Here is a 23,304-nt window from a genome sequence, read left to right on the forward strand (position 1 = left end):
CTTATCAATTCCCCTCATCTAGACTCTTCTTACCTAGCATTCAGGTGGCAGACATTGCTAAAGCAAACTTTAGCCGACGACTTCCATGATAATGTCAAAGGAGTTCACCACACAATCACAAGGCCCGGTTACTCAATGGAAGCATTCTTTTTTAGCAATCCATTAAGAGCACTTGCTCATTCAGTGAGCAGCCAGTGATTCTAAGGCAGGGGCCTGCAACCTTTGGCTCTCCAGATGTTTTGCACTACAACTCCCATCATCCCTAACCAGCATAGTCAATATCCAGATAGCATGTGAATTGTAGTGCGAAACGTTTGGCGATCCAAAAGCTGCAGACCCCTGTTCTAAAGTGCCGGAGATCCACAATGATGCCCCTATCACAAACCTTGTCAGGATCTTGAGGAGTCCCTTGTTAAGAGGGGGTGCAGCTGCTTTGGAGGATTGTTAGTGTGTTTTTGATTAAAACCTACAAAGGGGAGGAGATGTTTGGTAGCTCAAGCTTGTAGCAATGGGATCTACCAAATATCGAGCCACTCCGATACCCTCCTCATGAGGCCTGCGTATGCTCTGGGGCTATGTCCCTTCTCTGCCTTGTTGGGTTATAGTATTGTACCCCTGACACCATAGGATCACACATGTGTTTTCTTTCTCCCAACAGGGCTGTCTGAAGGAGAAGACCCTCACAGACCTGCAGAAGTACGTTGTGAAAGACGTGAGTGAATTCAGAGAAGTGTTCTCTCTGTGCCACTTCTTAAGTATTTAGGTTGTGAACCTTCCAAATTTCATGTGTTTTAGTTTGCGCAAACTGTGTGACCTTGAACATTTCTCTAACCATCCTCTGCCTTCATTTCATCAATGGTATAGCTGGTTAAGCAGGCATAATCCTTACAGGTAACCACATAATTTAGTCTGCCTCTCACAGAGTGAAACCCTTCAAAATCTACCCTCATTTTTCTCCTGTGACATAACATCCTTTTGGACATCATTACAAGTGTGGTGGAAACGATCGATAAATACCACCTGTTTTATCTGCCCACAGAGGCGTTGCTTGGAAGGGGGGATATAGCCCCAGGTCTTTTGGTTGTAGCCCTGGATAGAAGCTCAGGGGCTAACACCAAAGGTCTAGCTAGCCCTGAGTCCCAACAGTCCACACATTGGCGTAGGCCCGGATCTTTTCCAGACCTAGCAACACCGCTGTCTGCCTGATTCTGGCATCTGGAACCCCTGTACTGGAAAACCTCCTTCTTGCAAGTGGCGATACTACCGCCATTTAAAATAGCAGCAGTGTTTCATTCTGTAATTTCCCCAATGAAGAATACAGTTTAAAAAATAAACAAAAGAATGAAAATCTGTCTGAAAAATTCTGTTTACGATCCTGCTGGCAGAGATTTCAAGTCGTTCGGGCAGCGTTGGCACTGCTAATACTGCCAAACTCATAAGGAGGCCCAAGATTACATGATTTTTAAGAGAGCTTTTATTTAAGGAGGTTAGAACATAATGGCCAAAATGACCTTTAACATTGCTTTAAGTATTAGGGATGAGTATCACAGAAAAATCGATCTGCATACATCACCCAAAATTCCATGATCTCTAAATTGGCTGTGCCAAACTGGGAAAAGCACCTCCAAGCAGAAACACCTCAGAGATGCAAGTTTGTCACCCGAAAAAGGAACATCACCGGAGCACAGCCACAAGGCAGGGCAGGCTCTGCGCAGTTCTAGTGGCTCTTCATCATTTGCTTGAGGTGCCCTTTGCGGGTGTTTCGCATTGTCTCTTTATCAGGAAACACCAACGTATATATTCACTACCACCATGAATCTTCTAATCCCCCAGAAGCCCGTCATCCTTTCTCGATGAACCAGTATCTGTGTTCGTCTAGTGCAGGGGTTTGCAACCTGTGGCTCTCCAGATGTTTTGACTACAACTCCCATCATCACTAACCAGCATAGTCAATAGGCAGATAGCATGGGAATTGTAGTGCAAAACATCTGGAGAGCCAAAGATTGCAGACCCCTGGTCCTGAGGTTCCTTTGTCTTCTGTTGTTTGTGCCTGTGCCTTTTGTGTGTGGTTGTCCATTTGAGTGTCTTGTGTTGTTCTTGTGCCCTTATTCGGGAGCTGTTGTCACTATTGAGAGAAAGATGTGAGTGATCCTTCACCCTCCAAAATTCCCCCTGGCTAGTTATCTTGTCATGCCCCTTTTTTACTGTTGCCGGTCCCTCACTGCCACAACAGGCTGCAAGCTCTGCTTGATGTGCAAGGCTTGCAGGCTATGTGGTGGTCTTGCATGTATGGGGTGGGGTGTAGCACCTTGCTGTAGGATTTTACTCCTAGAGCTTGGGTCAAGGGGCAGCGAGGGAGGGATGACCTCTGTGGGTGAGCCGTGCAATTGCTCTTTCTGAGGTTTTCTTGCTTGAGAGTCTGCTTTATCCCTTTCGAGGGATGACATCTTGACAGCATGGAGGCGAGGGGACTATGGGCTGGGAGTACAGTAGTCAGAACCGTAACTAACTTTGACGGATTTGTGTTCACCATCCTTTCATCTAGGAGCGGACTCCACTGCTGCTGAGCCGCATGAGAGAAGCAGGCAAGGTGTTCCTAGCCACCAACAGCGATTACAACTACACAGACGTGGGTACTTTTGGGACATTGCTAAAATGCAGGCTAAAGTTGCCCAGAGTTTATTTATTTATTTATTTATTATGCATTTGTTAGGCGCTTATAGAACAAATACATTGTGTTTCAAAGCGCCCTCAAGGCAACAGGGAAGGAGCATGGGATTGAAAACAAGGTATAGACTGGAGGATAAAGACAATCCTACTAGGCCTTGGGAGTATTCAGAACGTGCAAGTGCAGAGGGGAAGAGGGATTGGTGGGTAAGTACTGGAGTGTCTGTGCTCGTGGGTGAGCAACAGATGTAAGTGCCCAGTATAGTAAGTGCTCGAGAGCATTGAGCTGCAATAAGTAGGTAAGTGCAGGCCTACAGTAGCGTAGGCCAGTTGGTGCCGAGGCAAGGGCTGTGTGTCGGCAGAGGCTGAGTGCGATTGGGTGTGGGAGGCCAAGGCCCTGAAGAACATATAAGGGCCCTGGTCACCAATCACAGCGACTGTCAGATCATTAGAGGAGGGAAGAAGGGAAGGAGGAGGTGAAAAGGAAAGTCTTGAGGAGCTTCCGGAATTTGAGGAGGTCCGGCTCAAGACGCAGAGGAAGGGGAGGCTGTTCCACAGGAAGGAGCCTGCCGAAGAATGAGATCGGCATCCAGCCCTCTGTTTATCAAAACTCTTCACATACAGAGCGTTGGTGCCAGAGGAATGCAGAGGTCTAAAGGGAAAGTATTTAGTAAGAGCAAGTTGCAGATAGCGTGGTCCGTGGCCCCAGAAAGCCTTGTGGATGATGCAGAGGGATTTGAATTTAATCCATGCAGCAACCAGGAGCCAGTGAAGAGTTTTATGGGCAGGAGAGATGCAGTTCCTGGACTTGAGGTCAAGGATACATGTTGCTGCCCTATTCTGCATTAGCTGGAGGGTTCATAGAGAGGAAGAGGGTAGATTCAAGAGAAGGCTATTGCAGTAGCGAAGCCTATAGAGAACCAGGGCTCGAGTAACATTTAGCTTCTGGGGGAAAGTGAGAAAAGGGAGAATTCCTTTGAGAGGGAAGAGTTGAAAGTGGGACTTCTTGGCAGTGTCTTGAATGTGAGGGAGGAAGGTGAGAGAGGAGTCGAAGATGACTCTAAGGTTTCTGTCTTCAGATGAAGGAGAAGGCGGAGAGCCCATAGAGGATGGCCCGAGTTGCATAAAGTTCTGTTGTATGTCTACTCCTAGGGACGATGACATGACAATGTTCAATGCATAATCAATTAGGCCATCTCTGCATTTGAGCCAATGTACATGAAAAGTGTTCCATGTTAATAGTGACTGCCTCTCTGTCCTGTTTTATAAGGACGGCAGTGATTCTCTTTCAGGATGAGTATCTTGTCCCTTTGTTAACTTCTTTCATCCTCATCATTGTTGCCAGAGCTCTCATTACCCAAACAAACAGGTACGTCCAAATCACCCCCCCCCCCCGATCCTAGGATCACATTGATCACTCCCAAAGTTCACACCATCACCTCCAGAGTTACCTACAGAAGCCACCCAGAAAAAACAAGGACACAATTCACAGTCAAGGCTCCAACAAACAGCATACAACTTAACACCCAGATCTTCCTTGAAGTGGCAGAGAAGTTCTGGATGGAAATTTGAAAAGAAACCATCTTTCATTATTCTGGAGATACATGACGTTAGTATGTCAGGATTCTGAGCCATTCGAAACCGGGGCCTGGAGGCAGTGTCCCAAGACGCCACCTAGCCTTTAGCATGAAAGGAAGGGAACAGGGGCGCCCGTTGGCAGGTGGCGCTCTGCATTCAACTGAGATTTAGAAATATTTGAGGCTGCAGTTGGTTTCTGCAGTGTGAGACAACAGGGGGTTGTTGGCAGTGTGTTACGGGAGGATAGCTCTGGGGCAACGCGCTAGCCTTGGAAGCAAGATGACGCGGAGCAACACAGGTTCGATTCCCGGGTTCATGCTTAGAAACCTTTGGGTATTAAGTGCGTTATACATAACCAATCATACCATATCATGAGGCAGTCGGTTTGAGGGGTCGGAGGAGACACTCCGCTGCACACTGAGAGATGACAATGGGTTGAGCAGTGAGTGGTAATAGTGGGTTGCACAGTGAGAGGGGACAGTGGGTTGCAAAATGATAGGTGACAGTGGGTAGAGCAGTGAAAGGAAACAGTGAGTGGAGCAATGAGAGTTGGCAGTGGGTTGCGCAGTCAGTTGGCAGTGATTTGTGCAGTGAGATGCAACAGTGGGTTATGCAGCGAGAGACAACAGTGGGTTATGCAGTGAGAGGTGACTGAGTTGTGTGTGCAGTGAGAGACAGCAGTGGGTTGTGCAGTGAGCATCTACTGTGGGTAGAGCAGTGAGTTGACAGTAGGTTGCGTAGTGAAATGCAACAGTGGGTTATGCAGTGAGAGGTAACAGTGAGTCATGCAGTGAGCGGCAACAGTGAGTTTCACAAGGATAGGCGACAGTGGGGTTGACCAAAGAGAGATGGCAGTGAGTTGGACAGTGAGAGGCGGCAAAGGGTTCCACAGTGCGAGATGACAGTGGGTTGAGCAGTGAGTCAGCACTGGGTTGAGCAATGAGAGGTGACACTTGGTTGCACAGTGAGAATCGACAGTGGGTTGAGCAGTGTGTCGACAGTGGGTTGTGCAGTGAGAGGCGACAGTGAGTTGCACAGTGAGAGGCGACAGTGGGTTGCGCAATGAGAGTCGACAGTGGGTTGCGCAGTGGGAGTCGTCAGTGCGTAGAGCAGTGGGTTGCGCGGTGAGATGCAACAGTGGGTTATGCAGTGAGAGCCAACAGTGGGTCGTGCATTGAGTGGCAACAGTGAGTTTCACAGTGATAGGCAACAGTAGGTTGAGCAGTGAGAGACAATATTGAGTTGCACAGTGAGAGGTGACAACGGGTTGCGCAGTGAGAGATGACAGTGGGTTGAGCAGTGAGTCGACAGTGGGTTGCGGAGTGAGAGGCAACAGTGGTTTGAGCAGTGAGTCAACAGTGGACTGAGCAGTGAGAGGCGACAGTGGGTTGAGCAGTAGGTCAACACTGGGTTGTGCAGCGAGAGGCGTTGAGCAGTGAGTTGACAATGGGTTGCGCAGTTATTCGGCAGTGGTATGCGCAGTGAGATGTGACAGTGGGTTGAGCAGTGAGAGGGGACAGTGGGTTGAGCAATTAGTTGACAATGGGTTGCGCAGTGATTCAGCAGTGGGTTGCACAGTGAGTCAACAGTGGGTTGCGCAGTGAGTGGCGACAGTGGGTTGACCAGTGGGTCAAAAGTGGGTTGCGCAGTGAGAGGTGAAAGTGAGTTGTGTAGTGGGTTGCACAGTGAGAGGCGATAGTGGGTTGAGCAGTGAGAGGCCACAGTGGGTTGTGCAGTGAGAGGCCACAGTGGGTTGAGCAGTGAGTTGACAGTGTGTTGCGCAGTGAGAGGCAACAGTGGGTTGAGCAGTGAGTCAACAGTGGTTTGAGCAGTGAGAGGCGACAGTGGGTTGCGCAGTGAATCGACAATGGGATGCACAGTGAGAGGTGACAGCGGGTTGCGCCGTGGGTCGACAGTGGGTTGCGCCGTGGGTCGACAGTGGGTTGGGCAGCGAGGGCGACAGTGGATTCAGCAGTGAGTCGACAGTTGGTTGTGCATTGAGAGGTGACAGTGGGCTGTGCAGTGAGTGGCAACAGTGTGATTCACAGTGATAGGTAACAGTAGGTTAAGCAGTGAGAGACAATATTGAGTTGCACAGTGAGAGGTGACCGCGGGTTGCGCAGTGAGAGATGACAGTGGGTTGAGCAGTGAGTCGACAGTGGGTTGCGGAGTGAGTGGCAACAGTGGTTTGAGCAGTGAGTCAACAGTGGATTGCGCAGTGAGAGACGACAGTGGGTTGAGCAGTAGGTGAACACTGGGTTGTGCAGCGAGAGGCAACAGTGGGTTGAGCCGTGAGTTGACAATGGATTGCACAGTGATTCAGCAGTGGTATGCACAGGAGATGTGACAGTGGGGTGAGCAGTGAATCAACAGTGGGTTGCGCAGTGAGAGGCGACAGTGGGTTGAGCAGTGAGTTGACAATGGGTTGCGCAGTGATTCAGCAGTGGGTTGCGTAGTGAGAGGTGACAGTGGGTTGAGCAGTGAATCAACAGTGGTTTGCGCAGTGAGAGGCGACAGTGGGTTGATCAGTCAGTCAAAAGTGGGTTGCGCAGTGAAAGGCGACAGTGGGTTGCGCAGTGAGAGGCAACAGTGAGTTGTGCAGTGGGTTGCGCAGTGAGAGGCGATAGTGGGTTGAGCAGTGAGTCGACAGTGGGTTGCGCAGTGAAAGGTGACAGTGGGTTGCGCAGTGAGAGGCAACAGTGAGTTGTGCAGTGGATTGCGCAGTGAGAGCTGACAGTGGGTTGCACAGTGACAGCGGGTTGCGCAGTGAGTCAACAGTGGGTTGCACAGTGAGAGGCGACAGTGGGTTGAGCAGTGAGTCGACGGTGGGTTGCGCAGTGAGAGGCGACAGTGGGTTGAGCAGTGAGTCGACAGTGGATTGTGCAGTGAGAGGCGACAGTGGGTTTCGCAGTGAATCGACAGTGGGATTCACAGTGAGAGGTGACAGTGGGTTGAGCAGTGAGTCGACAGTGGGCTGTGCAGTGGGAGGCGACAGTGCGTCGAGCAGTGAGTGGCAACAGTGAGTTTCACAGTGAGAGGCGGCAGTGAGTTGTTGCACAGTGAGTTACACAGTGAGAGGTGACAGTGAGTCGCACAGTGAGAGACAGTGGGTTGTGTAGTGAGAGGCTACAGTGGTTTGAGCAGTGAGAGGCGACTGGGCTGATCAGTGAGAGGCGACAGGTTGAGAAGCACACAACTCTCATGTCTCCTTCCAATCAACAGCACCTGGAAGAATTTAGACAGATATATTAGAGTAGCAAACAGTTCCTTCCACTCAAGAGTAATTTGGTTGTGGCAATCTGCGCTAGCCGATGCACCTGACGTGGCCCATTTTAGTTGCATCAGCGTTAATAAAGGCTAGGCCATGCCTGGCACAGGATAAGATGCCAGAATGTGAATTATTTTCTATTAAAAGGAAGGGCTGCTTTATCAGGAAATGAAGGAGAGGCTATGGGCAGAATAGGACACCAGCAGAGCAGTAGGCACAAGTCGCCCCCTCCCAGCCACCATCCTCAAAGGGCATGGGATGTGAGCCCTTCACTCCCAGCCATTTTCCTGGCACCTTATGTGTGTGGCGTGGGCCCTCGGCCGCCAGCCGCCATCCTGGCACTGCATGGAGTTCATGTCCTTGACTCCCAGCCACTCACTGTCTACCACCACAAGGGGTTCGGGTGCTCTACTCTAATGGCATTTCATGGAATGCAAGGGCTCAGCGCACATCCACTGTCATGGCACACCACGGAGTGCCAGGGCTCAGCTCCCATCCACTCTCATGGCATTGCATGGAGTGCCAGGGCTCAGCTCCCATTCACTGTCATGGCATTGCATGGAGTACCAGGGCTCAGCTCCCATCCACTGTCATGGCACGCCATGGGGTGCAGGTCCTCGGGTCTCAAGCCTTGTCCTGGCACCACATGTGCTCATGTTCTCGCTCCCAGTGACTGTCCACCTACTTCATAGAGACAGCTCAGTCCCTCCCAGGTAAGCCAGGCATTGCATAGGGAGAGCTCCTAGTGACTACATGGGTGCAGTTCATCACCTTCCATTCACTGTCTTCACACTCCATGAGTCAAGCTCCTTGACTCAGAATCACTGCCCGTGCACTGATTAGGCCAGTCTTAACCCAGAGGTCTTGGCACACATCTTGACTCAAAACCGCTGTCCTGGCATTGCACTCTGCCATCTGTCTCACTGACTTTCCTCACTTGGAAAGGCAACGTTTCCTTGACTACCAAATGCCAGTCTTGGCAATAAATGGGGGCACCTCCTTGGCTCACGTTGACTGTCTTGCCACGTACCTGGGCATCTACTGGCTTCCAGTTCCTGTCCTGGCACTACATGGCAGTGTCTTCTTAGCCCCCCCCCCCGTCACCATCCCAAAGATGTCCTGGCTGCCTCTCTTGGACACCGAGGCCCTCGGCTCTGGGTGAGGCTGGTGCAGTGTGTAGGGCACCCAATCACTGTATCAGGCACTTAAAAATAAAGGCGCTGTGTAACTCTTCTCTCCGACCATAACGTCTGCTTGTCTTTTTCTTCACAGGCCATCATGACGTACTTGTTCGACGTTGACGACGGGTCGCAGAAGGTGAGCCTGAAACCCAAACCTCTATACACGTAAGTGTGGGCACTGACTGAGAGTGGCTATGCGCCGAGAAGCGGTGGAAACCAATTTTGGGAATTGGACGAGAGAGCGATTTTGAGTCCTTTGCTGTGTCCTCCAGTTCTGGAAAAGACAAAAGCACCACACCCTCCCCTAAGGACCACAGACTCGGCTGAATCCCAGAAAGGCCTGCCCAGAACTCGCTGGCGTCTGTCCCAGATTGAAGAGAAGGCCTCCAGTCATGCACTCCACACAAACTCTTATCAATGTTGAAAACGAATTGAATAGCCAAGGGTGTCTTTGCTGTCCCTGGGAACATTGGCAGCCTTGATAGAGCAGCTGTGGAGAAGGTAGTGAGAATGAGGACATCGAGGAAAGCAAGAGCCAGAAAGTTGCAGAAGGAATAGATTTTGTTCACTTTATTTTGGAGTATTTGTGGAGCACGGTCCTAGCTTGGAGAAGCAGCAGATTGTGTGACAAAATTGGCATTCTAGGAATACAGGCAAGGGGCTGTGAGCTGCATACATTACAACTAAGCGACTGGAGCAGCCATTCGGAGTGAGAGGGGGTCGGCTGGCGGGTGGAATTGGGGCTGTCTACGGTGCACGAAGAAGGTGCTCCTTGAAGAGGGGGGGTCTTGAGCTAATTTCTGAATTGCATAAGGGTGGGTGGGGGTCTGGTTATGGGGTTCCACAGCCTGTGGGGATACATTGAAAATGCTTCGGTCCTGATTTGGTCTTTTTTTGCAGCTGTACTCTAAGCAGATCCTGGCTTCAAGTGGGGCATTGGCCAGCAGAGCTGGGGATCTTGTGCTTCTAGGTCATTATTTCCATTTTTGTAGATCGCTTTACCAAAAAGGCTGTTTTTTCGGCCGATTTTAGGCGGACTACAAAAATCAACATAATGAAATTTTTTCACCCCCACTCCCTCTTCCTGGATTAAGTTCAAATCGGGGGGTGAACCCCCTGCCGTCTCCTTCCCCTCCCAACACCCCCTCCACCAAAATACTCAGAGTCTCTCTCTCTCTCTCTCTCTCTCTCTCTCTCTCTCTCTTTCTCTCCCTCCCTCCCTCCCTCTCTCCCTCTCTCCTTGTGTGCCTGTCACCCCCTTTGCGCATTCGTGTGCGTCACAGGGGCTGACAGTTCAATTTAGAAAGACTTCTCTGTAAGGTAACAGAGAGGTCTTTCTAAATCGTTTTTTCCCGTTTTTTTTAGAAAGGTCTCTTGACCCAAGACCAATCTTGTTGGCTAGTTAGGAGAGAGCATGCGAGGTGAAAGCTCAGTAAATGATGCAGCTGGTCTGGAAGGCGATGTGTACTTGTAGAGTAGGTTGAGAAAAGGAAACATAAGGAAAAGAAAGGAAAAAGAATTGGAGCCTATCCTCTTCTAACCACATCCCTTCTTCGTCCCTTGGCTCCGCAGGACCACGGGGCACCCCGCCGCTCCTGGCGCACCTACTTTGATCTGATTGTGGTGGATACACGGAAGCCGCTGTTCTTCGCCGAGGGGACTGTCCTGCGCCAGGTCAACACGGTAGGTCTTGTGTCTGTCATCCTTCCCATTTGACCATGCATGTATCCCATCACACTCGAAAAGGAAGTCAAGAAGTCTACGTACAGAGGAACCTTCATGGTCGGCACATCCGTCAGTCAGTGGCTGAGTGGTTATAGGAGGCAGTGGCGTGTCCAGACTCTTCTGACTGGGGTGGCCCAAGTGGGGCACTGACTTATGCAGGGGTGGTATGAAGTACGAGGGCACACACACATAATGTTATGTTAAAGGTATTTATATAGCGCACCATCACAAAGGGAATTGGTCCCGAGGCGCTCTGGTGGATCTGTAAACAAGAGGGAGGGCGGGAAGGGTTAGTCGGGTGGAGGGATAGTAGGAGAGTGGGAGAAGTGATGTGCTGTTGGCAGCTTCAGTTCAGTATACACCATGTGCTGAGCTTTGGTGCGAGTATCCGATCGGGTGAGAACTCGTGTGTTGTAGGTGCTGTTTATGTGTTGTTTGTGTGTTGTTGATGCAGTGTGGTAAAATGCGTGCAAGTTGCTGGGTGAGAGAGGGTTATGTGAGTTTTGGGTGGGTTGAGTATGCAGAGATTTGAAAGTTGGGTTAGTGGGGTCTGTATCCTGGTTCTAATACTTCTTGTTCCGTTTGAGCTGTATTCCTGTGGGTGGGGTTGTTGCCGATTCCTTATAGGACGTCTGACTGTAGTGTGTGATGGTGGGACGCAGTCCCAGCTGTATCCTAATGAGCATTGTATGGTGTCATTGGTATGTCTGATTTCTCGGTATCACTACATATTATCCCCACCAAAAATATCACCGTATATATGGTCATCTGGAACGTCCATAGGTGATATTTTGGGGGGGAATAATTTTGGGTTTTTTTGGGAGCAGGGGTGTCCCCCCGCTCCTTTAAAAATAATGCAGGGGTTGCGGGGGTGTCCGGTGCAGGTGCCATGCCTTAATATCGCTGCAAAAATATGGCAATATTTTTGCGGGGATAGTAACACATGGAACCAATTTCTCTCCCTCCGGTGTGAGAGCTGAGGTTGGGTGCTCCCTATTCCCTTGCTATCTATTGTGACATTAGTCTGTAGGAGCTTGGTGTGGTTCAGGGTGCTGTTAATGAGACCTCCTAGTACTCCCATCTTGGTCAGCCTATGTATTCAGTCTTTAGTGTCCTCCTATCATGACCATCTCTATGTCAGTTGTCCGGTATGTCGTGGAGTGTCTTCCTTAAAAGCTATTGTTTGGTTGTTGCGTTTCTGTGATGGCGCGGCACGCTCCCAGCTGTATCCTAATGAGCTTTGTATAATGTGATTGGGTGTGTCTATTTCTCACCCTATGGTTTCGGAGCTGAGGGATGGGTGTTCCCTATTCCCTTGCTATCTATCGTGACAAGGGTCTGCTGGAGCATGGCTATGGTTTAGGGCCATGGTGTTATTGATGATTCTTACTGGTGCTTCCGTCTTGGTCTTGCTATGTATTCGGTCTTTTGGGTCCTATCATGGCTGTGTCTCGGTTAGTCGTTCGGTATGTCGTGGAGTATCCTCCTTAGAATCTCATTCCTCATTATTTTAATGACATAGTTTAGGATATTGGGGGTGGGGCAATCAGTTTCCAGGGGTAGCACATGCCACCCCAGGCCACTCCCTGGACACGCCACTGATAGGTGGTCAACACATATCAAACACAATCATCCAGGGACCAGAGGCTGTTAATAAAGGAAGTGTGTACTAAGAAGAGCCGAATCTTAACTTTTTCAGTGTCTCCCCACAGGGGCTCCCAAGGTACCTTTTTGAGTGACATAGTTCTAGTGCAGAACAACATAAACCCGAGCAATTCACATGGTTTTTCAAACAACCATAACTCTACGACTGCCATCGTAAAATTACCATAATTATGCCACTGCCATGCACTGCTTATGATGCCTCATGTTGTGCAGTTTCAACTGGAAAATCGATCCTTCAAATTTAATTGTGCGGTTTGTTTTACTTTTTGTTTGTATTAGCCCTCAAATAAAATTTAAAGTGACCCTTACCAGTTTAGTCATAGAAATTCGCAGCTTAGTTATATATATTGCGGCTTCTTCACCTCAAACATGGTAAACCTCCCCGAACCACTACACAACTTGACGAATAAACAATTGGCATGTAAGTAGCAACAATCAATAAGATGAACTTTGGTATGGAACGCAAAGTGACATACGTCATATCACCGTAGCATACTTGGAACCAGCTAAACAACCTGAGCTTGTCATCGATGTCAGCCCAGTAGATCAAGCTGCAAATCGGACTCAGATTACCGGTGAAGGACAGGTTGCAACAACTATGTTTGCAAGCCACACATTATCGTCAAAAGAGCGGCAATACTCCAAAAGAGAACGATGCCAGCGCTTTCGCCTCCACCACACAGCTAGGCCTTTCCCGGTCCTCACCGACCACAAGCCACTCATCTACATTTTCAACAAACAGCATCCACCCCAGCAGCAATGCTAGAGTGATCGATGCTTCAACATCATTACGTCTGATGTGGAATTCTGCCCAGACATGCATATCCCAGAAGACTGCTTCTCAAGACATCCACAGCCTGGGTGAGCATCAGAAGGAGGGGATTAGGCAGAGTGTGAGATGCACACGCACTTTGTAATTCCCCATGGTCTCCTGAGGGTACTACCCAATTTGATAATTTTCTTTTGTCCGTATGGACGATTTGGCTGAATTCGGCCACTACTAATAAATTGAAGCACATTACGGAACATGAGGAGCGGAGTTGCAGGGGTTCCCCCGCTGTTCGGTATAATGGGCTTCGAGGGTTGGGGGGTGTCGCCCACTTCCAGGACATTGGAAGCAGGGGCCTCAAAAAAACTAAAAAAACAAATGAAAAAAACAAAAAAGGACCCTGCAACACAGCTCTGACTTGCGTTGGAGACACAGAACTGATGCCGCAGAGGTCTAGCTGGAGTGCCGGGTGCCAGTGAAAAAAAGGTAAGATGGGGAGGGGGTTTGCGAAAGGGCTGCTAGCGGGACAGGGATTTGGGTTGTTTGCCCGGACGTCAAATAGATTTGCAGCGAAATCGACTATGGTCAATTCCACCACATATCTATTGATTTCAGTCGAACAACACAGATCCCCCCACCCCGAGGGGGCTCAACTTCACACAAATGGCACATGCCCATGGACAAGATGACTGTATTCTGCTAGCTTTTAAGGCATCACACCAGGACTCATTGGATCAGCTAACCTGTCCATAGCCAGAAAGCACACCTCCATCCAGAAGGGATACGCTGCACACTGTCACAAATTCACAGAGAACTATTGTCACACCAGAAGGCCAACCACACAAGAATCCATGCATTGGTGCACTGCAAATGTTCCGCAACAGCTGAGTGAAGTAGGGCACAAAGGTCATCACAGAGTTGTGTGAACAAAAACCCTTCTGCGAGGAAATATTGGGTGGTATCCAGGGTTGGATAGCCTTGGGGAGAAAACAGTGGGACAACGTGGATTTTGTCAAGTGTTGCTGCAACCACCGCCGGCACCTCCAGTGTTAACAACTCCTTCATTCTAAGGGGCTTAGCAATCTCTTAATGCAGACTCATGGGAGGTGACCGAGGGATAACACATATTGGTACCAATGGGTGTTTTTTTATGGTTGCCAGTGGCAGAACTCCCACCCCATATGGTAGCTGCACATATCATTCCTATGTAAGAGTGTTTGCATTGCTGCGTATCCGGCAACTACTTCATACTGACAACAGACCACCGTTTCTAATCAAAGAGTTCATGGATTTGCAATGCACTTGAGTTTCTGCACCAATGACACACGCCGTACTGGCCACAGGTGAATGGTGAGGTTGAGTGCTTCAGGCACACTCTCAAGAAGATGCTGAAAATTGCTTATGAAAATGGCCAATCACATGGCCGGAGGATAGCACAGGGGCAACATGGTCTTGGAAGCAAAACCATGCAGAGCAACAGAGGATCGAACCCCGGATCCACGCTTAGAAACCAAACTCAGGTACCAGGACTACCACAGGTGCGGCGCAGGGAGTGCTTTTCTGAATCTCCAGCCCCAGTGTGCCCGCACTACACCCACACAATCAGGACTCCTACACATTAACTGTGGCCACCCTGATAGTCAGGGACTTAAAGGGCACAAGCGCCTAATACATTCCCCCGAGTTCCACAGGGGTGTTCAGTCTTGAGGGGCACCCAATCAAGTCCAGAAGAAGGCAGCACAAATGGACAACTCCTGCCAATAGGACCATCACCAAAACCTCTTTGGCCATGCTTTTACTATACACTAAACATTAGACTAGAGGATTGGTGTCTGAGACTATTGACATAGACACTATACCATAAATAACCCCAAATTAATCTGAGAAATTGGTAGTTATACACAAAATACTGTGCACCTGTGATTGATATTCACACAGCTCCCGCACAGTACATTTAAACGAGTCTTGTTTCAATATTTGTATGATTTAATTTATGTCAAAAACAGAAAAAATGTTGATGCATTTGTATTTTTATGTTTTCCAAAAAAATAAAAAAAATGTCAAGAAAAGAAGGAAGGGGTCACAGTAATTAGACTCAAGAAGCCTGAAATACTTCAGTTGAAGCATGTAACACTTCAGCTATTAAAGAACATAAGAAATAAATGACAAAGGGCAATTAGAAAAACCCTTACACAATTCAACAAACACAATTTATGCAGTGTATTTTTAAAGGATATTATCGCCACCTGATAGGGATGCATAACTGATATACCATGAAAGGATAAAGAAAGAATAGAGAATGCATCGTCTCAGAAATGTTCTATTAGGATAGCATCCAGACAACATCCGAATCACAAACACAGATTCCCTGGAAGGCCAGCCTACAAGACTCTTGCATGTTTTGGGTAGACTTGGAGTCGGTCCTCAAAATGTGCCTATTTCACGTTATGGTTTAATGTTGTAGTTATCATGTTAGAAGGGGAGAGATGTGATGTAGTGAGCATGTATCCCTAGTGCAAGATCCAGGAGGAATGTAGTCTGGAGAGGGATACCTTAAGTAAGTTTACAGTGCCAATGCAGTGGCATGGCTACCCAGGGAGATGAGCCCTCTCCCTTCTGCAAACTCACCCCATGATGAAGAGACAAGGGACCTCTTTTTTGGCTGTGGGTGCAGTTTACAGCTCTTTCAAACTGTGGGTGCCAGCAACTAGGCTTAGTAGCCTAGCATTGTATTTATTTTGAGTAGCATTAAATAGTGGCATTGCAAAGATTGAACTCTTTGTTATCCAATGCCAGTTGGGATGTGCTGCTCTCTCTCCAATGCTCAAACTCCAATTTCAGCCAGGAGGCCTGACTGGCAGGGCGAGCAAGAGAATCAAGTTCGTAGTCTCTACACACGTCATCTGAGACTTGAGGACAAAGCCTATTCATTTGAGCTAGACGGAGACCATTGTTTCCATCCATTTTAGGGCACGCTACACAAAATAATACTAGGTTGAAAGCTAAGTGCCCTGTCTCAAGGCCTAGAGGATCGGAGATGGTAAACTCCATTGGTAAAGACAGCGCCTTTGGGGCTTTTCTCATCACCTTTAATTGTTGTTCATAGGCTGGTAACCATCCAAGGTACCAAGTCTGGGAAGACGCTCAATGAACAATCCCTGCTTGCCTCCTGCGCCAATTCACACTTTGTTGCATCGACCAGTTATAATGCAATAACCCACATGCCTTTATTTGCAACATTTAGGAGGTGGTTGCAGGTGTAGCCACCCGATAATGTGTATCCAATCAAAGCACTAACCCCATATGCATGCTATATGTAGCTTACCCCACCAACCAACCCCAGTCCACCATCGGTTTTTATGTAATAATGTGTCATTTCTGACATCATAACCCTTTATAAACTGTTGACAAGCCTGTACCCAGTGAGAGTGCATTGGAAATCCTGAGATGTCCATGACTGTCCCCGTTTGAGAGATCTCTTTAATAAAGCAGTGATTTTGTCATATTTTTTTACTTTTCCATTTCTTGGGAATGGGGTTTTCCCCCTGAACCAGACCTCTTGCTTTTATATTGGTGGCATTCCCAACCCTCTGCTTCAAGAGGGAAAAGTGCAAGAGAGCTTTGATGTGCTGTTGGTGGCTTCAGTTTGGAAAAAACAGTTACTGTGTGCTGGTATATTTTTGGTTGATCGACATTTGTATGGTGTTAGGTGGTTGATTGTATGCCAGTGTTGTATGTGCATCTTGGATGCTGTGGAGAGTTGGTAGAGTGTCTGTAGTTTGGGGTGTTTCGTGTCTTCCTGGTTTCTTCTGTGTTGGGTGGTGGGTATGCAGAGAATAAGAGAGTTGTTAGTAAAGTTATTTGGGGTTGTCTGGGTCTTTTCTTAGTGTTGGATCAATCCATTGGGGGCAGTCTTATTCTATGGAGTTTGGGGTTGAGTTTTCTTTGGGTGAACTCCTTGGCTGTGGGTTGCTCTGTGCGTTAGGCAGTAGATATGTTTTTTGACTAGTAACCAATGCAGTGTTCTCAGCTCTGGGGTGATGTGTTCTCTCTTAGTGAGTCTGAGGAGGAGTCTTGCTGCTGCATTCTGTATTTGTTGTAGTTTCCTCATAAGGTATTCTGGCATTCCGATATACATGCTGTTGGTGTAATCTAGTCATGACATAATGAGAGAGATGACACTGAGTGTTTTGTGTTTGAAGGTGAAGAAGGGAAGTATCTTCCGGATTGTGTGTAGATGGAAGAAGCATTTCTTAACTACTGTGTTGATCTGTGGCTCCAGTGTTAGTTTGCTGTCCATTAGGATTCTGAGATTTTTAACCACTTTCGATGGTTTTAGTGGATTTCCCAGCTCAGTTGGCTATGGGATGTGGTCATTGTTCGTTGGGTGCGATCATGATTTTGGTTGTGTCCGGGTTGAGTTTAAGGCTGTTAGTGCTCATCCACTGGTTTATTTCAACGAGGCAGTAGGTGAGTGTTGGGTTTTATTCTTTGCTGGCGTTGATTTTGTAGATGATTTGAGTGTCATCTGCGTGGGTGCAGCAGGTGAGGCCATGTTCTTTTGATGAGGTTAATAGGGCGATCATGTAGATGTTGAAGAGTAGTGGTGATAGCCCCATAGGACTCTACATGTTGTTTTTCTCTGTGCTGACTTGAAAGGTGCTATCAAAGTTGTTTCCATTCTGTCTGTCAAGAAGGATTTTAGCCAGAGGAGAGCTGTGTTACCGGTTCTGATACCTTCTAGTCTTTTGATGAGGGTATCATGGTTGACTGTGTCGAAGGCTGCTGACAGATTGAGTAGTATTAAGGCTGAATTGATGTTGGCATCTACATTGGTCTTTAGGTCGTCCAATATAAATAGTAATGCTGTTTCAGTTCCTCTCCTGGGTCTGACACCTACTTGTGCTTGATCTAGTATCTGATTTTTTTCTACATATTCCAGGATTTGTTTGTAGGAGTAGCTTTCTAGTAATTCCAACGGGTATGGGATATTTGAGATTGGTTGGTAGTTGGTTAGGTCTTCCTCTTAATTTGTAGACAAGTAAACAAGAAAAAACAAAAACACACAGAAAGGCAGACCATACTTCAACAATCACTAAGGCTCATTACAACCCTTGCTAGGGCTGTAATGTCAAAGAGAAGGTCAATCGTCCCAGTTAAGAAAGCTAAAAGTGCAATAGAATATGATATATGCTTTGTGCTCATCAATTTGGGCCACAAATGATCGGAAAACATAGCTGCAGTAGAGAATACAAGTCAAATTAAATATGATATTCTCTGAAACTGCAAAGCATTACATTCTAAAATCAAATGGCACAGGGATTCCACCTCATCAAATTTACAAAGTCTACAGAACCCATTGGTGAAATCCAGTACAATCCGTGGACCTCTAGGGTAGGTTAACAATTCAACCTACATTTCAGGAGCTTAGATCTAAATGAGTGAGATGGCGCCTTGACTATAAATAGTTGTGGGGAATAGACAGAGAGCCTCGTCCTTACATAGGACATAAACCCTATACAGCTTTAATTTTCTAAGGTGACCCAGGGTTTCAATTCTATCCCAAACTCGTAATTTTTCCTTTACGACGGACAGGTGCCTCGCAGGCAACATCTCAATTTCACTAGGAAATTGTTCACAGGTGATCAAAAACTCTAACAGGGCATTATCTGATTTTATTCTCAAGGAGTCCCCTAATTTTGAAAAGAGATTTGGGGCTCCCTCTTCATCAATTTAATAATATAAGCTTAGTTTGTTCCATCTATATGGAAACCACCAGGATTGGAGACCCAACTCCAAACAAATTGCTACAATCGGAACAAACAAAGGGAGTCTTATGCCAAATTTTCCCCTCGAATATAACATGCCATTTTCAGATATAGGGCGGAAGCAATTTCAGAAAATTGCTGGTACCACTTTAGCCTTATACAATTGCACAACAGGCAGTAGTGAATAAAAACGAAATTTCCTCTCAATCACCCTCATTTGTTCAATAAAAGCATCCACTTTAACATGAAGACTGTTCTTCACGTAAGTCAAATGCTACCTCGAGGTAAAGAGAAACCCCCTAATAGGCAATTTTTCCTTCTACTGAGATTTTATTTATGTTAATAAACTAAGCTGCCCTCTTGGATTTTTGGATGGATTATAGCACATAACACATGATTTTCAAGGCTTAATTAAAAGGTTTTCACTGACAAAACCCGCAGTTCTTTCCAACCTTCTTTGCAACCCAATGGGTGTGACATCCATTAAAATAATGTCGTCAGCGTAGTCTCACCAGCCCACTTCTAACAACCCTATTTTTGGAGGAAAAACTGAACCCTGGAGGAAAGAAAGGGGCAAATCTGAGACGTATAAATTAAATTGATGCCAGCATGCACCTCTGCCATGAACCGGTATCAACCAATACTTCCCTCGATAAAAGACTATCTGAATTGCGTCTCAACCTTAATTTGTTATTCGTATGGAACAAAAGAATCATGTTCAATAAACTCAATGGTTTGACCCAATTTCTTAATTTCCACCACAGTCAACCTCTGTCAACCTTATGAAAGGCTGAGGACATTTCGAGACTAGCTAAATACAGAGGGTTCTTCCTATCCAGATTAGCATTCTTTTGTAAAAGGGATCAGATTTACCCATTTAGGGAAGTACCCAAGCCCTTTCTAAAAGGAAAAAATAGTACATAGGCGCCCCTCTGCGAGAACGAACATGGCCCATTGACCTGTTCTATGGGAAGGTACCTACTCGAGAGTCTGTAGCCACACTTGAGCTCACTATACCTTTCACAGATGGGAAATATCCATTTGCATATCGGTCTTTGTCCCACCCACATGGACAGTCCAGCACCAAAATGCTATGGCAATTCCCTTCTGAACAGGAGTACTAACATCAACCCCATACACGTGTTACAGCCTTGGTGGGCCTCATCAGTGAGGTGGAGCTGTGCCTCTCTGAGCACAGTGAGCAAGGGGTCCACGTTTGGATGACCCTAGGAAACTTAGGGTGACTAAATCTAGGTTCCTTAAAAAGTTTTTAAAAAAAAATATTCCATAGGCGCCCCTCTGCGAGAACGAACACGACCCATTGACCTGTTCTATGGGAAGGTACCCACTCGAGAGTCTGCAGCCACACTTTAGCTCACTGTACCTTTCACTTTGTACATTCTGGTAAATTCTTAAGTGGTACGTCTCCTCGGCCCACTGTACTAGATCTTTCAAAATAAAACTTGCCAAATTCTTTGAGGAGGAATCGATTACGGATATCGGCCTGTAATTGCTAAGGGAGGCCCGGTCACCCTTTTTGTATATGAACACTATAACAGAGACTACCAATGCCTCTGGCATATCTAAGTTAAAGGCGACCTGAGTAAAACGACACCAAAGAAACTTCGAGCATAGTTGAACATTGCCCTTAATAACCATATTGGAAAAACCAGCCAGGCCGCAGGCCCTAGAATTCTTTAGTTTGGCTTGGGCTACCTCCAGATCCTCATGGTCAAAGTTCATTTTCAATGGCACCCTTGGAACAAAGGCCAGGTATTCCCTTAGCACAGTACCTTTGAAGAATACATTTGTATAAAAGGTTACCCATTCAGATTATGGCATACAGTTTACCTGGGAAAATATCTGGTAATTGCGGCATTCAGCAAATGGTAAATTCTCTTTTACAGGACCATCCAATTTTTATAAGACGGCCTCAGTCTCCTGCAGGCCATACTTTTAACATCGATCTGCCAGGCATGTCAAATGGGGTCACTTGGGATTCAACAAAGGGTTGCTGTCTCCATACCGGGGTTGAGCAACGTCACCCCTCCAAATGACCAATGTATAATTAAAAAAACCTGCGGGCGCAGTTGGACCATCTTTCCACTACAGACTACGAGCTCCATTCAAAACTAGCCTCAGACTTAAATGAATAAAGACCCCTCCCCCTAACGAAAGTGTATTCCCAGCATTATTCACAATGTGATTTTGACACTTCAAAGGGAGGCATAGAATCGGGGCATATTGGATTCCAAAGTTCAACACCAAACTTGCGTGATCAATATTATTGTTTTCAAGAACCTCCATGGAGTGAATCCTGTCCAACATAAAGTGTGAAATTAAGATGAAATCGATTATAGAGGAAGCAGGCGGACCAACCCAGGTGTGATGCACTGGTGCAGCTCCCTTTGCATTACATTCAGCCTAAGGGCCCCTTTCTGCATACAATGGGGCAACCCCACCCCTCTAGCTTCCCTTCCTCCAGGGCCCAGCACCACTGGGCACCCCAGAGAAGATGGGGTGGAGGCCCTACTGGCCTCAATTGAGTCCTCATCCACATAAAAACAGTTAAAATCACATGCACAGATAATACAGGAGGTTGGATACTGAGTTACCCATGTTAAGAAAATGATATCCAAGTCACTCCAAATCAGCAAATCCTCAGCATAACAGGATTACAATATATATTAATTAAAAGTATATTCCGTAATTCATGACCTTCCTTAAAATGCACTGTAACTGCAAGAACAGCATCCGTGTGTGACATCAATTCCTCTGCTGTTGAACATACGTCATTCCGAATGGCTATAGCGAGGCTGCCAACCAGACGGCCATTAACCCCCTTCCTAGCTTCATTTATAAGAGTCTTAAAGTGGTCTATGCTTGGATGATCTACCAGTCAAGTTTCTTGAAGAAAAATAAACACATTACTTTTGAGCTCGTTAAAGATTTGGGGGTTAAGAAGCTGTTAAATCCCCAGGTATTCCAACTAATTAAAGACACTAACTGAAAATTAGAAGTCCGTCTCGGGGCCCCTAAGATTCGACAGTGTGGATGCAAGCCAAGCCCAAATGCCTTTTGACTCATACGAATCTCTGGGACAAGAACATATATCAACTGTACATTGAACAGTCAAATCCTTGTATCTCCCCAATATGGATGTTAAATTGGAGGGAGCCCGGTCCCGTGGACCCTTGTCACTCTCTTCATCAATTACAAATGTATCATAGCCTCTCATAATTAGCTCTTCATGGGCACCAATAACTAAACCCCAATCCAACTCTCAGTAAAAATGCATGATGCAAACATTAAAAAGATCATCCACATTTAACTCGACCCGTTTTCCATAGAAAAAATCCAAGACAGCGAGGGAACACCTTTTAGAATGGCCACAATTCTTCCTCTACTCATGGGGAAGTCAACTTCATCTCCAAAAATAGTAGAGAATTTAACAGAAAATTGATGGATAACTCTGTCAGTCCTCACTCTACCTTAGGAGCTATGCAGCAAATTATTAACTGGATCCTGCGATGTCTGGGGCTCCCTCAGAGGACTCTGGGTATCCCTAACTTCAAGGCTCGAAGCAAAGGGACCAGAAGTCACTATTGTAGTCCCAAGAACCAGTGCAATGTTAGCCGACAATCCACCGTTTCAAGAGTCCCAACTAATGCTTCACTGCCTAAATTCTCAGAAGTGCCAGAATAGCTTTCATCCGTACAAGATAAAAAGAAGCATCTGTCCTTAATTTTCCTTTTAAATGTATTCCTCTTCTCCCCCAAAATTGATGCCCTGAGAGCAACAGAGTCATCCTGTCCTTGGGAAACACCCTCTGGGGGTCTCAAGGGAACCTGTAAGTCATTAATCTCTAAATGTCATTGGGGACCCTTTGTTGGGAGTCAAAAATGTCAATAGGGGAGACAGTATTGGCAGATTGTGCACATGGCAGAGGCACATTGTCAACATTGTTAGCGGCTTGGAAAATATTCCTAAAGAATTTACGAGAGCAAGATCTTCTCCGTGTAGGGTAATTTGTCATGTTCATGATTTTATTTAGTGGAACAGAAGGGGTGGGTTTCTTCTTCAGCTTAATAGTTATAGTTGGGCCAGACGCTGACAGGAAACCATTATCAAAACGAGGCTCAAACCCCCTGTGCCAGGAAACTGTACAGAAGGATGTCCAGGATTAGATTCATATTAATTGTCCAAAATTATATTTGAATATTCCTTTATATCTATCAGAACGGAGGAATGAGGCAGAACTTTGTGGCTTATGTTGTCATAGAGCCTTACTAAGCCTTGTAACTCAAGGTTTAAAGCGGAGAGGGAGTGACCTCCCGCTCCCCCAAAGAAGAGGAATCCAATATTTGTGAGTCTCCCCCTTTGTCAAACTGAGAGTGATGTAGATTATGATGAGGATCCTCCAAGGGGAAATCCGGCTCACAATCTGGTTATGTTCCAGGCATTGACTGCATATTCATAAATAAGCAGGGAGAGGCACTTAAATTCGTATCTGGATTATCCAGGTTCATTATTTCCTCTTCTAAACTAATACATGCATTTAATAAAGATTTATTAGAATTGTTCAAGCAGGCATTGCCAGAAGTGACGTGGAGCTGGCTGGGGCCATTCGGGCAAACATGGAAGGCCCTGGGTTTGCTCTGGCCCCAGCCAATGCCTTAGAGG

At 46.8% G+C, this 23,304-nt stretch overlaps 1 protein-coding gene across 2 annotated transcripts in view; it reads left to right on the forward strand.

Annotated features, from left to right (window-relative positions):
- LOC138492057 (cytosolic purine 5'-nucleotidase-like) overlaps positions 1 to 23,304 on the forward strand; it is a 270,570-nt gene that overhangs the window by 178,028 nt on the left and 69,238 nt on the right. For both annotated transcript variants that reach the window (XM_069619009.1, XM_069619008.1), the window contains exons 8-11: positions 659 to 712; positions 2,546 to 2,629; positions 8,786 to 8,830; positions 10,267 to 10,377. In XM_069619009.1, the coding sequence (XP_069475110.1) occupies positions 659 to 712; positions 2,546 to 2,629; positions 8,786 to 8,830; positions 10,267 to 10,377 (294 nt within the window). The remainder of the gene's footprint in view (positions 1 to 658; positions 713 to 2,545; positions 2,630 to 8,785; positions 8,831 to 10,266; positions 10,378 to 23,304) is intronic.

Source organism: Ambystoma mexicanum, chromosome 10 (assembly GCF_040938575.1).
Source record: "Ambystoma mexicanum isolate Mex_15411 chromosome 10, UKY_AmexF1_1, whole genome shotgun sequence".
Taxonomy (NCBI): Eukaryota; Metazoa; Chordata; class Amphibia; order Caudata; family Ambystomatidae; genus Ambystoma; species Ambystoma mexicanum.